The sequence below is a fragment of the Loxodonta africana genome, chromosome 4 (assembly GCF_030014295.1).
Source record: "Loxodonta africana isolate mLoxAfr1 chromosome 4, mLoxAfr1.hap2, whole genome shotgun sequence".
NCBI lineage: Eukaryota > Metazoa > Chordata > Mammalia > Proboscidea > Elephantidae > Loxodonta > Loxodonta africana.
In genome coordinates this window covers 107571429-107588218 of record NC_087345.1, presented here as the reverse complement: position 1 = coordinate 107588218, position 16790 = coordinate 107571429, and the positions used below count along the sequence as shown (strand labels likewise).

Genomic DNA, 16790 nt, shown 5'->3' with positions numbered 1-16790 from the left:
GCAGTCATCCATGCAGCAAATATTTATTAAGCACCTACTCTGCAGAGGCGCTTTGTTGTGTAATCAGAACAGGTATGGTCCCAGCCCTTGAGAGAATGCAGTCACTAAAATTCATGATTTTGGAAAGCAATTTAAAATTAGAATTGTTCACGTTGTTTTCTGGTGGGGAGGGAGAGAAGGTTACACACTGTATCACCCACATCCTGGCCATAAGCAGTCATCAAATCTGAATAATTTTTCCTTTAAATGGCTTTCCTGTGTGGACCTTTCCTTTTCAAAAGCAGACCCTAAGGCTCCCTGGTAACCTGACAACAATGTAAAGAAAACCAACTAGGAAGTCTTCAGATTGGTTTCTAATTCCAGGAAGTTGTAAGATGTTGAGCAAATCTCATCACCTCTGGGACTCTTTGTAATCAGAATAATGAGGGAAGGGCTGGACTAATCTTTCAAGTCCTCCGAGTCCAATAATTTTGGCTCTGTGACAGAACCCTCCCTACATGAGGGAGTCTTAACACGAGGTTTGAAGAGAGGGGGAGGGGGAACATGTGAGCCTCTTCCTTTCAGGATCTGTGCAGTTCTCTGCTACGGGGAGCTCCAGGACACAAAAAAGGCAAGGAACCATCTAGAAGAAAATAGATGGTAAATGCACTGGAATGTACTAGATCAGTCTCAGGCTAACTCCTTCACTCTGTTTTTCTTTCTCCCTTAGCACAACCTGGAAACCCTGATGGCGTAGTGGTTAAGTGCTACGGCTGCTAACCAAAAGGTTGGCAGTTCAAATCCACCAGGCTTCCCTTGGAAACCCTGTGGGGCAGTTCTATGCTGTCTATGCTGTTTTACCCCTGTCCTATAGGGTCGCTATGAGTCAGAATTGACTTGAAGGCAGTGAGTAGCACAACCCAGGCTCACAGCTTGCTGTGTTAAGCAAGTAACATCCACGCTTCTAGGTGCTTTTAATATTAATAAACAGCTAACAATTATTGGGTGCTTACTAGATGCTGTGTGGTTTACAGTTACCTTACTTGCTCAACAAAAGTATGAAGTCTTTTTCATTGTTATTCTTTTAAAGGCAAAATGAAGGCTTACTGAGGTTACAGAACTTATGGGAAATCACAAGGCTTGTCTCCGGGCCCAGGGCTCTTCATCTTCATGGTGGGTGGTCTTTTTTTCCTTAAAGGTCGGTTGGTGGGACAGTCTCCCATTTTATCTGTCTTTCTTGCAGCAGAGCACAGGCCATTATGGTAGTAGGAGTCCGGTCGATTACTACCTGGGAGACTGAGATGAGATAAATAAATCATAGGCTAGCAGGGTTGCAGAAGTTTATAAATGATTTTAGGGGCTATAGGAGTTCTTAGCTTTCATTTAGGACCCCCTCATCTTCCACCTTCCTTCAAAATCCCCTCAGCCCTGCACCGTTAACCAGCTAGGATGAAGAGTGGCCCCTGAAAATGCAGTTGAGAGGGAACAATAGGTGTTCTCTCCCGCAAAGAAGAGATGTAATTTGCATCTCTGAGAACTCCAGTTGGTGACTCCTACGCCCAGTTTGGACTCTGACCCTAGCAGTAAAGGTCTGCTCTGGGAACTTCCTGTGACTTGTTGAGACTTGCGCTTAGAAACAGTAATTCTTTGACTTTAATGTCCATTTAATTCAGAGTTCGATGAGTTCCCTGAAATTGTACACAAAAGTTTGTGTGTATGTGTATGGATGCATTTTTCTGGGGAGGGTGCTCATAGCTTTCCTGGTTTCCCAAAGGGATTCAAGGTTCCCAGAGATTAAGAACTTCTTTGACAAGTGAGTGCTATAAAGAAAGAACAATGGTGCAGATCCGCAGTGGGGGACAGGTGGGGAGAAGGTGGGAAAAGAAGGGAATGATTTGTCCAACAGCGGGGAGGGGGCAGGGGTGAGAGGCTTTTTGGGTAAGGCTAAATGTGGAGGCAGATTTTGTTTTTTTTTGGTTAATATTACTTGTGCTCTTACCATATGCCAGCCATTATTCTAAACTAAAACTTACAAGGATTAATTTTTTATAGTAACCCTAGGAGGGAAATAGGAACCCTGGTGGTACAGTGGTAAAAGCACTCAGCCACTAACCAAAAGGTCAGTGGTTCAAACCCACCAGCCACTCTGTGGGAGAAAGATATGGCAGTCTGCTTCTCTAAAGATTTACAGCCTTGGAAACCTTATGGGGGAGTTCTACACTGTCCTGTGGGGTCACCATGAGTTGGAATTCACTCAGTGCCAGAGGGGTTTTTTTTAGGAGGTAAGATTATCATTGCAGTTTTGTAGAATCATTCATTTGATATTTATTAAGCGTTGACATACTATGCATCAGGCACTGTTCTCAGAGCTGGGGATACAGCAATAAATAAAACAGTCAACTATTGGTCCTTTCTCGGAGCTAACATGCATTGTGGAGAGACAGACAGTGCACAGATGAGGAAACCTCATTCACAGAGTTAAGTGAGGAACCAAGGGCACTCAGCTAGTAAGCCGGCAGAGTTGAACCCAGGCAGTAAAGCACCAGAAGCAGTTTTCTTAACTGTTACACTACAGGAAGAAGAAGAAGAAAAAAGATAACCTTTAAATAATCAAAAACTAAAAAATTCTGTGCAACAAAAACACCAAAAATTGAAAGTGAGAAAATATTTACATCATATAGTCAACAAAGGGTTAATAGCTTTAAAAATACAAATAAAAAACAAGCATACGCACATTTAAAAAAAATGAAGAAATTGGCAAAGATTACTAAAATAATTTAAAAGAGGAAATATAAATGATCAATAATGTTGACAGCTGGCTTCCTAAATTATCAAAACAATCTGTTGCTTAGCTTGGTGAGGAAAAGCATTACCTTGACAGTCTTAGTAGCTTCGGGGAGTGTGTGGGGTGGTGGAGGGGGACAGGCAAAGTTTGGACGTTTACTGAGATTCCGAGAAGTGGTTTAAGGGAGGTCTTTCAGTGTGGTCCTTGGCTAGGATAAGTAACCAAAAAACCAAACCCTTTGCCGTCGAGTTGATTCTGACTCATAGTGACTCTACAGGACAGAGTAGAAACTCCCCACAGGGTTTCCAAGGAGCGGCTGGTGGATGGATTCAAACTGCAGACCTTTTGGTTGGCAGCCATAGCTCTTAACCACTACGTCACCAGGGCTCCAGGATGAGTAAGGATCATGATAAGAGTTTAGGATTAATGGACACAGCAAGACAAGGCTTTTGAGGGGACAAACTTAAAGCAGCATGGAATATAAACTGTCTTTGATGGAATATAAACCGTCTTTTGATGCTTTAATTGAAGAGTTGATGGGTCTTTCTTGAAGTACCTGGAATGAACAGTAAGGTTATCTGCAGCTTTTGACTTACTGGGAAAGAGTTTACAGAACAGTGTCATGGATTGAATTGTGTCCCCCCAAAATACGTGTCAACTTGGTTAGGCTGTGATTTCCAGTATTATGTGGTTGTCCTCCATTTTCTGATTTTCCTGTGTTATAAATCATAATCTCTGCCTGTGGTTAAAGAGGATTGTGGTGGGATGTAACATCATTGCTCGGGTCACATCCCTGATCCAATGTAAAGGGAGTTTCCCTGGGGTGTGGCCTGTACCACCTTTTCTCTCTCAAGAGACAAACAGTAAACTTATGCTGCTTAAGGTAGTGGAATAGTAGTCATTTTAATTTAGACAGGAAGGCATATGAGTGTGGGTGATTTGGATCCTCAATAATTTCATGAAAATTGTCTTAGTTATCTAGTGCTGCTGTAACAGAAATATCACAAGTGGGTGCCTTTAACAAACAGAAATTTATTCTGTCACTGTTTAGGAGCCTAGAAGTCTAAATTCAGGGTGCCAGCTCCAGGGGAAGGGTTTCTCTCTCTGTTAGCTCTGGGGAAAAGTCCTTGTCATCAATCTTCACCTGGTTGAGGAGCTTCTCAGGTGCAGGGACTCTGGTCCAAAGGATGTGCGCTGCTCCTACTGCTGCTTTCTTGGTGGTATGAGGTCCCCAACTCTCTGCTTGCTTCCCTTTCCTTTTATCTCTTGAGCGATAAAAGGTGGTACACGCCCCACCCCAGGAAAACTCCCTTTACATTGGATTGGGGAGGTGACCTGAGTAAGGATGGTGTTACAATCCCATCCTAATTCACCTTAGCATAAAATTACCATCACAAAATGGAGGACAACCATACAATACTGGGAATCATGGCCTAACCAAGTTAACACATATTTTTGGGGGGACACACTTCAATCCATGACAAAAATCTAGCCAGTTTCATTATCAGAGAAATGTAAATAACACCTTCAGTGATATACATTTTTACCTATCAAATTGGCAAAAATTAAAAAGTTTGATATTATTCCAAGTTGTTGAGGGTATGGTGATATGAGAAGCCTCAAACACTGTTGAAGGGAGTGTAAATCTTTTTTTTTTTGCAGAGAATTTTACAGTATTTGATTAAAATATAAACTGTGCAAATGGTGTGAACAAGCACTTCCATTTTTTGATATTTACTCTAGTAAAACATGTACTGTTTTGCAAAAGACCTGTATAAGAATGTTGAATGCATGATTATTTGTCAGTAGCTAAAAAGGGAATGGTTAAATAAACCACGTTGTTACTTGCTGTCAAGTTGGCTCGGGGGAACAAAACATTGCCAGCCCTGTGTCATCTTCACCATAGTTGGTGTGCTTAAGTCCGTTGTGGCCACTGTGTGTTTTGAAAGGTTTCAATCAAGGGGATACATCTTTCAGTACTATATTGGACAATATTCTGTTGTGATCCATAGAGTTTTCATTGGCTAATTTTCAAAGTAAATCACCAGGACTTTTTTCCTACTCTTAGTTTGGAAGCTCTGCTGAAACCTGTCCACCATAGGTGACTGAGCTCGTATTTGAAATACTGGTGGCATAGCTTCGAGCATTATAATGTTAGAAATTGTCAAATATTTTTTCTGCCTCTATTGAGGATGATAATATGTTTTGTTTTTATTTTTTTAGCCTGTTAATGTGGTGAATTATATTGCTCGATTTTCGAATGTTAAACCAACCTTGTATTTCTTGATAAACCCTAATTAGTCGGAATGTTATTGTTTTTAAATATTGTTGAATTCAAATTGCTCACATTTTGTTAAGAATTTTTAAATATATGGTCACGAGGGATATCGGTCTTTTTCTTTTCTTGTAATGTCTTCGTTTGCTTTTAGTATTGGGGTACTAAAATGGCTTCATGGAATGGCTTAGAAAGTATTACCTCTTCACTGATTTTCTGGAAGAGTTTGTGTATAATTTTTATTATTTCTTCTTTAAATTTTTAGTAAAACCAACGAGTGAAGTTATCTGGACCAGGAATTTTCTTTTTGAGAAGGGTAACGACAAGTTCAATTCCTTTAATAGATAAATACAGGCTATTCAAGTTACATATTTCTTATTGAGTGAGTGCTGGTAGTTTGTATCTATAAGAAACTTATCTCATTTATGTTGTTGAATTTATTGCCAAAAGCTTTTCATAATATTCTCTTATTATCCTTTTAATATCTGTAGGGTTTGCAGTTTGTCCCTTCTCTCACTCCTGATATTGGTCATTTGTGTTTTATCTCTTTTTATTCTTCACCAGCCTGGCTAAAGTCTTATCTACTTTATTGATTTTCATTAAGAACCACCTTATAGTTTCATTGATTTTCTTTTTTCCATTTCACTGATTTCTGCTCTAATCTTTATTATTTTCTGTCTTCTTTTTCTAGCTTCTCAGGTCATGAATTTGAGACTTTTTTCTAACATAAGCACTCATTATTATTAATTTTCCCTTTAAGTGCTACTTTAGAAGTATGCCACAAATTTTGATGTGCTTTGTTTTCACTTAGTTCAAAATACTTTCTAATTTTACTTTTGATTTACTTTTTGACCCCAAATATTTGGAGATTTTCCAGATGTATTTCTGTTATTAATTTCTAATTTAATTCCATCGTTAGAGAACGTCATAACTTGGATCCTTTTAAATTTATTGAAACTTGTTTCACGGCTTAGAATACAGGCTACCCATCTTGGTAAATGTTCTTTGTGCATTTGGGAAAGAATGGACATTCTGCTGTTGGGTGGAGTATTGTAAAAACAGCATGGCATCAGACCTCATCTAACTTCAAGGGGAGGAGAGAGAATCAGGATCAGCATCAGCCTGAAGCTGATTCCTATGATGTGGAGGTCCAACATACATCCACCCGCCAACCCTTTTTACCAATTCTGACACCCGCCGTCCCTCCCATGGCACTCTCTACTTCCCTGCTGGGTTCAATACTTCCTTGTGATGACTACACAGAACTTACAGACCATACTCATGATTATGGAGTTTATTAGGAAGTAACAGGTTACAATTCAGGATCAACTTGGAGGTAATAGGAATAACTCAGTACAATTCTTAGATCAGGACAGCTTCTTCTTGGCTGCTGCCACCAGGCCCTCGCTCCCAGCCTGGGCCCCTGCTCTTGGCCTGGGCCCTCACTTGGGCAAGTGTTACAAAGCTCTTTAGCTCTGCTGATAAGTGCCCAGGGGCATCTCACTCTTCCAGGAAGTCTCCTGCCTTAAGGCACTCAGCTTTCTTGTTCTGTGTTGGAATGCCCAGTATAGCCACCACTCTCTGTGGTCTGGGAAGCCCACTACACCATCTTGTGCCAGTCTTCTGGTTCTGCTGCCTCCACTTTTCTGCTGCTGGACTCGGCTGTTCTTGCCACTACTTCTCACCATCAGGCACCATATCCAGTGTTACAGCTGACTCCTGGGTCTAGGAAGTTCTCAGTGCAGGGACCCTGGGTCCAAAAGATGTGCTTCACTCCCAGCTCTTCTTTTTAATGGTAGGGAGGTCCCTCCCCAATCTCTGGGATTGGTTCCCTTTGAGCCTACTGGGATAGCACAACTGACCAATCCCCTTCAAGGGTTCCATGTACTTATTTGCATTTATCAGAACTGTCCAATCACCTTGGTGTGCCACAGGTACCTCATTTGCATAGTCCAACCCAAACATATAGTGGGAGCTACAAGACCATGACTAGAAGTGCCATATACTTACTGCACTGTAAGTATTCTGTAGATGTCAGTTAGGTTAAGTTGGTTGATAATGTTATTCAAGTCTTCTCTGTCTTTATTGGAGCCCTGGTTGCGCAGTGGTGAAGCACTTGGCTGCTAACCGAACGGTCAGTGGTTCAAATCCACCAGCTGCTCCAAAGGAGAAAGATGTGGCAGTCTGCTTCTGTAAAGATCACAGCCTTGGAAACCTTATGGGACAGTTCTCCCCGGCCCCATAGGGTTGCTATGTGTTGGCATCAACTCCACAGCAATGGGTGTTTTTGGTCATTACTGATTTTCTGCCTACTTTATCAATTATTGAGAAAGAGGTGCTTAAATATCCTACTGTAATAGTGGATTTGCCTATTTCTCATTTCGATTCTGTTTTTGGTTCATGTATTTTGAAGCTCTGTTATTTTTTAATAGACTGTAGGCTGGAAATACAGGAAAAGTTTTGGGACCTCCAATAATGTGGGTTCTGGGTAGGTAGATGATAGAACCTGGATTATGTTATATTGGAGTATAGTGAACAGCTGGCCTGCATGCAGGCTCTAACTAGAGTGATTTTTAGATTCTGCAACCCCTAGGTTATCTGTTTTTATAAAAGTATAGTGCACATCAGGATAAAGAATGAAAGAATTATCAAAAAATTTGGTTGAATCGTATGGGGTTGTTGGCATCTGCCTGTTTTTGACCTATAAAAATAGTAACTTCTCATAAAGCAAGGATGTTTTTTCATTATAATATTTTTCAGAATAGTGAAACATTGGGAGCAATCTAAATGCCAAACTATAAGTCATGCCCCATTCATATTATAGAATAATTACAGCCATTAAAATTAATGCTTTGAGAGATTATTTAATAATTCACTCCCTTTGTGTTCTCCTCCAGTCTCAGGACATTAAATTCCACCTATATATCCTGGAAAACACCCAAGTTCATATTTGAAATCTAGACACTGCTCCCAAAATTCCAACTCAGACCTTCAATATTCTATTCACTATCTACACTTGGATGCATAATATTTCAGATTCAAGAGGTCCACAACTGTTCCTGTTAGGTGCCATCGAGTCAATTTTGACTCATAGTGACCCCACGTGACAGAGCAGAACTGCCCCCATAGGGTTTCCTAGGCTGTAATCTTTATGGAAGGAGTCCTGGTAGTGCTGTGGTTAAGCACTTGGCTGCTAACCAAAAGGTCTGAGGTTTGAACACAGCTACTCCATGGGAGAAAGATGTGGCAGTCTACTTCCGTAAAGATGGTGAAGCACTTGGCTGCTAACCGGTCAGTGGTTCAAATCCACCAGCTGCTCCAAAGGAGAAAGATGTGGCAGTCTGCTTCTGTAAAGATCACAGCCTTGGAAACCCTCAAGGGTAGTTCTACTCTGTCCTTTAGTGTCACTAGGAGTTGGAGTTGACTCAACAGGTTTTTGGTTCAATCTTTATGGAAGCAGATGGCCACATCTCTCTCCCGTGGAACTGCTGGGTGGGTTCAAACTGCCAACTTTTCAGTTGGCAGCAGAGAGCTTAGCCATTGTGCCACCAGGGCTCCTGATTTTTCTCTAAAACTGTTCTCTCCACATCTTTCCTTATTTTAGTTAACGACAATTCTAGCTGGTTGTTCAGGACAAAATCCTTGGAGTTATTCTTATATCTTTTTTTTTTTGTAAAGCCCCACATTGAATCTATCAGGAAATCCTCTGGATCTAACTTCGAAGTGTATCAACACACAACCCCTTTCAACCCGTCCATTGCTACCACTGGTATCTTCTTTCCTAAGCCTCCCAGACTTATTAACTATAGTTAATATTTTAAGAGATAGTGATGAAAAATTGTGTATATCTGGACCGTTTTAGCTGGTGCTGCTGTAACACAAATACATGTGGGTGGCTTTAAAGAACAGAAATTTTTCTCACAGTTCGGGAGACCAAAAGATGTCCTCTGAATCAGGGTCTTGTCCATTTCTTCCTTGTTGGTGATCCTCACATGGAATCTGTCTTCCCCAGTATGTGCCCTCACCTGTGTCTAACCTGCTCTTTTTATAATTCGGAAGTGATTAGGTTTAGGACACATCCTACACTGTTATAGCCACATTAACACAACAAAGAAAACCTTATTCCCTAGCAGGATTACATTCACAGGAATTAGGGTTAGGATTTCAACACTAATTTGGGGAGGAGGGGAACACAATTCAATCCATAATATGCAACAATTTCAAAAGAATGTGCCAGACACTACCTGCATAAACCAATGCCTCATAAAGTTTGGAGACATTTGCCCTATATCCCATTTTTCTCTTGCATTTTTCCTACTCCTCTCCTTTGAATCTTCTTTACTGACTATAGGGACTAAAACATTTGTAGCAGTTATTAATTTATTGCCTCTCAGATCCAAATCTATCCTTCACTGTCTGCTCTGCAAAAATGGAAGTAGGCCCTGTAAACATTTTTCCTTTGTAAGCTGGTATAATGCTAACCTTTGTAAGTAGAATGTGCTAAAGACATCCTGGAAGGGGAAGGGGCTTCTCTTTTTTATTCTCGCATGATCCCCTTAGGTCCCTGGGTGGCGCAGTTTGCACTTGACTACTAACTGAAAAGGTAGGCAGTTTGAGCCCACCCAGTGGCACCTCAGAAGAAAGGTTTATGTTTCCATAAAGATTACAGCCAAGAACACTATGGAGCAGTTCTACTCTGTAACACATGGGGTCACCGTGAGTTGGAATTGACTCCATGGCAATGGGTTTGATTTTGATGCTTCCCTTGGCAGTCTCCTGTAGCTTGTGGCTCTTATGGTACTCAGCAGCCAGCCTCATGCGGCACCCCTTTGGGCAGCTTTGCAATTTTACTGGTGCAGCATTTCTCCATGAACCACTTCCCTGGCACCCCCTTGGTAACTTTCCAGAATTCTGGGGCATAGCACCTCCCCATGGATGATTCCTCCAGCACCCCAGAGGGCAAATTCCAAGTAAGTCCTGCTGGTATGACATCCCAGGAAACTTCTTTGCTACCCAATGGGCCATTGCTGCACTCTAACAAAGTCTGGATTAGGCCTGAGGGAAGAGGGGCTTTCCCAGATTTGCCCTGTGTGAACCCTAGGGTTAATGACTGCTGGGAAAGTGGACATACAGATATATACATAGTGAATAATGCTGCAGTGAATTTTTGTGTACAAGTACCAGTGTGTCCCTGCTTTCAATTCTTTTGGGTATATACCTAAGAGTGGAATTGCTGGGTCATACAGTAATTCTGTTAAACTTTTTGAGGAACCGCCAAAATTTCAACAGTGGCTGCACCATTTCACGTCCACCAGCACTATAGGAGGGTCCCAATTTCTTCACACCCTTGCCAACACTCGTTATTTTTTCATTTTTTCTTATCATAACCATCATAATGGAGGCAAAATGGTATTTTGCTGTAGTTTTGATTTGCATTCCCCTAATGACACTGAGCATCTTTTCATGTGCTTATTGACCATTCCTGTATCTTCTTTGGAAAATGTCTATTCAAACCCTTTGCTCATTTTATAACTGGATTATTTGTCTTTTTGCAGTTGAGTTGTAGGAATTCCAGTTGACCGGCAGGCTGTATTTTTCCTACATAATTGTTCTGGTTTTATCTATTTTCTGAAATCACTTGTCCTGTGAACCACTCAGTATTAAGATTCTACAATAATGAAGGAAAACCAAGTATCAATCCGACAGTTTTATTTGTAAAGAACAAAGCATGAAAAGTCATATTTAAATGTACTCCAAAACCTGAAAAACCCACATCAGTTTCTATGATATGTTAAAGTGCTTGATATCACAATACTCTTTAAAATTTATATTATGTTCAGATGAGGAAAAAAAAAATTCCAGTTCTGATGCCTTTTGTTAACAATACAAAGAAAAACAATATGATGTAAATGCAGAAATGTTTTTTTTTTTTAAAGATACACAGGATACATTTATACATGGTTCAAGTGTAACACAGAAGATTTTTTTCTATATATTTCACACCCTCATTTAATTGACAACAGAAACTCTTTACCATACTTCTCTCTCTACTGTCAACAAGATTTGATGTTGGGAATAAAGATTGAATCCACACACAAATACATTCAAGTAATTGATTCCCTCCGGAATAAGCTAAGGAGACCCTGGATCCCTTCAAATGGGGAGAAATTTGGTTTGATGAACTTTTTTCACTATGGTATTATAATAAATAAAAAAAAATTTTTTTTTTTTTTAATTATAATTTAATGTATTATCTTTCCAAAGCCAAATCTTGATTTTGTCCATGTGAGGGCAACTGAGCTGTAATACGATCTGGGAGGATGCGGTTCTCCTTGGGTTCTTCAGATCATACTGCATCAGCAACATCTAGAAAAAGCTTGAAATTCAGTTTTTTTCAAGAGATTTATGAATGTACTTTAACAGGAGTAAGTGACCTAGTAGTTTATTATTCTCTTCTGTCTCCTCTTTATGGTAAATAACAATGTAACAAATACTATATAAGAAACAAGGATTTCAAAAGACACAAAACTTGGAAACAGGATTCACTTTATAAAAGTAGAGAAGGGCTCAAGACTCCATTCTCAATCAATGAAGGTGTGTTAATACTGAAATATAAATAGCTAAGGTTCAGGTTATTCTTTCAACATGGTGAAAAGGAGAGACTAGTTTTTGTAAACCTCACAGAGAAATACTCACAGTTCCCTAAATGAAAATAATCTACTGAAAACTCGTAATTCATAGCAGAAAGAAGATATTTCATTATGAATAGCTACACTTCCAATGTCCCTGTGGATCTGAAGTCCTTGTGAGTTGCCTCATGTTTCAAAATATTTTAGGGGTGTCAATATATACTATACATAAACTGACAGGTATGGTCTCAGCCTCTCTCATTCATTTACATTCATGTACAAGAGTCCTTACTGCCAAAAAGGAAATATCAGCAATTCAGTATTTCTCCTCTATCATTCATGTAGTATGACAGAAGTCCATTAAAATGATTTTTTAAAAAAATAATAAAGTGATGTTATAATAAGTACCCCAGCGTCACAAAAGGTATAAAAATGTGTTGAACATCTGAAATAAAATTTAGAGGGAAATCAGATTTTTGTAAATTTTAGGTCATTTCTTATATCAAATTCTCACCCCAGTGGGAAAGAGAGTAGGGAGGGGTCGGCAGCTTTATTTTTATTCTTGGTAGCCTTCTTTTTCCTACCTAGAACCTCACTTTATGCTATTTCACAAATATTGAGCCTCAATCATTTTTAAGGAGCTAATGACTCTCCTGACCAGGGCACAGTGTTAGGATCTCACACATAATACCAACATCAGTGTAATGTCACTGCATCATAAAGGTTGAGATTAGAAGTTTCAGGATATCTGAAAAACACTTGGACAATAATTTTTTCGAGAGGTAATATTTTTGGCAATTTCATTTTAAAACAATTTATTCTCAAGCTATTATTCTGTGTGAAAATACCAATTATAGTCCCAGGCATTTGCTTTTGAGATTAAAAAGATAAGTCGACTAAAAATGGAATTTTATTCACTTTAACTTATGAGTTGTGATCATAAAGCAATATACTAATTTTTAATATTGACATAATAGAACATATACCTCTAAGTGGGTATGGTCCTTCCAGAAGTCACCTTCAGTGTACATTTATTCTAAGGATTCTGCTACTGCTCTGCTCAAATTTTCTGGTATTGGCTCAGAGACAGTTATAAGTCACTTAAGAACTAAGCCTTATTTCTTAATATGTGAATCTAAACTCCATTACTCAGCTAAGCCTCCTTTTTATCAGAGTTGGACCTTGAGGACTTTATGTTGTTTCCAAATAGTAAACGTATTCAGAAAGATCAACATTTACCACTACTGGGAATATTCAAAAGAATGAGCTGCAGGCCATCCAGGCAGTTCACAAAGAGTTCCCCACATTTAGAGCACTGGCGTTATCACTGGTTCCCCAGGTAACTACTTTAGAAGGGGCCAGCATTCAGGAGCATAGGACGATTATGGTGTGTTTACTTTTTAAAAAATGAGCCATTTCACTGTTATAGTCATACTACACAAGTGAGATGGAACTTCAGGATTTACTTTCATTTTCTGATATTACTTTTAAATTAATGGTTTCCCCCAAATCATCCAACTCTGCTAAGTTTTTACAACAGATGTAATCCTCGATAACTTGATAGCAATTTGTTAAAATGTATACTAATCCTTATTTCCTATCCGTATACCTGGCTTAGCATCTGTAGAAGAGGATGGATAAAAGATCGTCGTAGACAGTAGGACTACCTTGAAGGTCTCGTCTCATGCAGCCTAGTGCAATTAAAAACAAACAAGAACAATTCTAGACTTTGTGTTGTCACTGACCAGCTGTAGGGTAAACTGTAAGTATTTAATCTCTCTGATTCTTAAGTCCTCCCATCTATAAAATGAGAGGGTGGACTAGACTCAATTCTGGCATACTAATCTAAGTTATTTTCACTGGTTGCCCAGAGTGTGTCAGAAGCATGGTCTTAAGGAAAAGATAACAAGAACGAAGTCCTGGACTGTGGTTAAATTTGTAACCGATTATTTCTGATCATTAAAACATAGTATCAGCTTGTGATAAAATAGGTTCTGGAGGTCTCCCATAACAGACTTTCCATACTACTGAAATAGTCGCCCCAATGCAGAGGTAAACAAATCTCGGGTCTACCCAGGTCACCCAGGACGATCTTCTTAAACCCCTCCCAAGCGGTTTCCTCCTCATGTACTAAGTCACATTACATTCCAAGGGGCTGTACAGTCACATTACATTCAAAGAACACCTTGGCTGCCCTGAAGAAATATAGTATTTGATAAAGGGAAGGAGGCATTTGTTTTATTAGTTTCTTCCTCCAGGAAATAAGAGAAACAGCACTGCTGGCTAAAGCCCAGCACCCTCAGATTGCACAAGGATCCTGAGAGGCCATGGCTTTGCTTCTCAGCCACACTGGGAATAAAACCCGGGGCACTGCTGAGGCAATTTCACTGTTAAAATGTGCAAATGCCTAATTAGAGTTACAGGGCCTACCATAAGTCGAAGACTTAAGTAATTGGCTAACACATTTAACTTTTTTAAAAAGGAATACCAAACTGGAAAGTTACTCACAACTTTTCGTCTTTCAGAATTGTTGCTTCTCGTTTTGCTTTCATTTTGTCAGTGTGTGCTACAGTGGCTTTTAACTTCTCTGAGCCAGTTGTTTTACATTATTACCCCTTCTCACAAAGAAACATAAAGCTTCCCTTCAAACACCCAGAAAGAGTCCATTCTTTCTCTCTCTTTCTGTTATTTGCATTATCATGGTCAACAAATACTTTCACAAAAACATTCCAAGCCACAGCAGAGCCCTCCTCCTTCTTAAACATTCCTTCCATTTCCTGAGAGGGGGATGGGCATGGGGAGAGGGGAGAGAGGGGTGACTGGAACCCAACAAAGACAGGGCTTGTGGTTATCCTTAAGAGGTAATGCATCACTGCAGAGTTTAGATGGCCAAATTTAAAGTACGGAATCAAATTGCTGTTTGCAGTTCTTATGACTATGAGGCCAACACTTTGAAATTCACATCTCCCTGAAGTACCTCAAATAACAAGAATAAAAATGCCAAGAATGAAGTTAGTCTAGGCTAATCTTTCCAAAGTGTAAAGAAGTTATAATCCCACAATTTAACACACTTCTCAGGTTTTGTGTGTTCTCCTTCCAGTCCGGCCAAGCTCCTGGGGTCCAGTATTTGAAGTATTTGAATTATATCTTCTTGTGCTGACTGAAAAAAATTTCCAAAAGACTGGAAAACTGACTCACAATTCAAGTGGATGAAACAGTTGGTTACTTAAAAGATACAAATGAGGACAAATGAGGACACTGCCCTACAGTAGATAAAGCCGTTTACATTCACAGTACAAAGGATGAGACACCAGGATGGATGGCTACGAGATAACAATGCATTCTGGGTTCCTTTGTGATACCTGGAGAACAAAAAGCCCAACTGGGTCGCAATATATTTACATGTTTCTTGGCTTCTTCCTGACTAGCATCACTCTTCTCCCCTAACCCCTAACCTTTTAAAACTACATATTTTTAAGTCACAGTAATATTCAATCTAAGAAAAGTATCTTATTAGAGTAATATAATTTCTTAAAGATAGCATATTTACACACATCTAACACATGAAAATACTCTATTTTATACTAAATTCCAGGTTCAAATGAACTACAATACAGCATTTGCCTTGTCTGTAGCGTGAGGATTGTTCACACTGGGGGATATGGTGGGCTGTCCCCTGTAGTGACTCACTACTGCACCAGACAAGTCCAAATCAGTCCGTACGGACTTGTTTAGTTGGGAAAGGATCAGGAGCAAGGGGTCTGGACTAAGAATTTCTAGACAATTGGGTTCACATCCACTCCTTTGATGAGTGATCCTTCTAAGACTATGGTGAAGTCCTGAATGGTCTGCAGGATGCGGATGAGGGAGTTGACAGTCATGCGGTCTCGCAGGAGGGCGCTCTCTTCATACATTCGGGTAATGGCAGGGCACTCGGCTAATAATGGAATCCACTGTGGGAGCAGGCGATCCCTGCAGGCTCAAACAGAAACAACTCCTGAGCGCTGCTAAACTCACTACAGAAAAAAGCACATTTTGGTGCTTTCAACTGGGAATAAGACAGGTGATAAAGATATGGGGTTGGATGTTGCAAAATCCAGTCAAGCTCTGAGGTCAGTAAAGAGGAAAGCAAAGTCAAGAAGCTGGATATTTACTGGTGAGAAGACACAATAATTAGGCAGTGTAAACTAATGGGAAAACCCACCAAGGTTCTAAAGGCAGGTACAGACAATTTGGTCATAAGGTCTCACACACATTAAAGAAATTTCCTATTCTGATTTTACCAGTTTAAAAAAAAGGCATAGTGATTTTTTTTTAAAACAGGGGTGTTATTCAGACATCTGTGACAGACTGTGTCAAAATATACTGGGAAGAAAAACTACATTAAATATTAGGGATTAGATTTTTTAAAAAATGTATACAACAACGAGGTAAGGAATAAAACTAAGGCAGAAAAACATTAAGTAGATTTTATAAACCAGAAAACGATTTATATTGTTCTAATAAATCAGAACTGTGAAGAGATAAAAGTAGATAAGGATCATACTCAAAAGGAACTTTGAAAACACAGCTGAAATTGGGCCCCTTTTATTAAGAAGAAACACAGAACTCAGTTCTGTAAACTAGCTGTTTCAGGAGGACAAATCTCTTTTCTTCAACGTTTCCTCAATGAAACCCTGACATTAGTGGTATCTATTTTATCACTTAGTGAACAGCCCTTGATATGCATTTCATGACAAGAAAACAAATAAACAACAACAACAAAAAAAAACACCAAACTCCTTGTCATCCGGTCAGTTCTGATTCATAGCAACCCTACAGGACAGAACTGCCCCATAAGGTTTCCAAGCAGCAGCTGGTGGATTAGAACTGCTGACCTTTTGGTTAGCAGCCAAGCTCTTAACCACTACACCACCAGGGCTCCTGCATGACAAGGACAGCCATAATTAGATCATCCTGAATCTCATGTTGGGGCTCTAGGGACTTAGGGGAAAACAAACAAGATACCAAAAAAAAAAAACAAAAACAAAAACAAAAAAACCCCAAGATACAGATAACTTTAAAAAATCCCACAATATTATTAAATTTAAAGCAATACGGGAGTACATATGCACTATAACCA

The 16790-nt window shown here is 39.5% G+C and overlaps 1 protein-coding gene across 3 annotated transcripts in view; it reads right to left on the bottom strand.

The window, feature by feature from the left end:
• Positions 1 to 10195: 10195 nt before the first annotated feature.
• Positions 10196 to 16790, bottom strand: part of DENND5B (DENN domain containing 5B) — a 210928-nt gene continuing 204333 nt past the window's right edge. Inside the window, exon 21 of one of the 3 annotated variants that reach the window (XM_064284429.1) lies at positions 10196 to 15640. In XM_064284429.1, the coding sequence (XP_064140499.1) occupies positions 15445 to 15640 (196 nt within the window). In that variant the 3' untranslated portion in view covers positions 10196 to 15444. The remainder of the gene's footprint in view (positions 15641 to 16790) is intronic. The other 2 variants (XM_064284427.1, XM_064284428.1) reach the window with 2 other exon arrangements.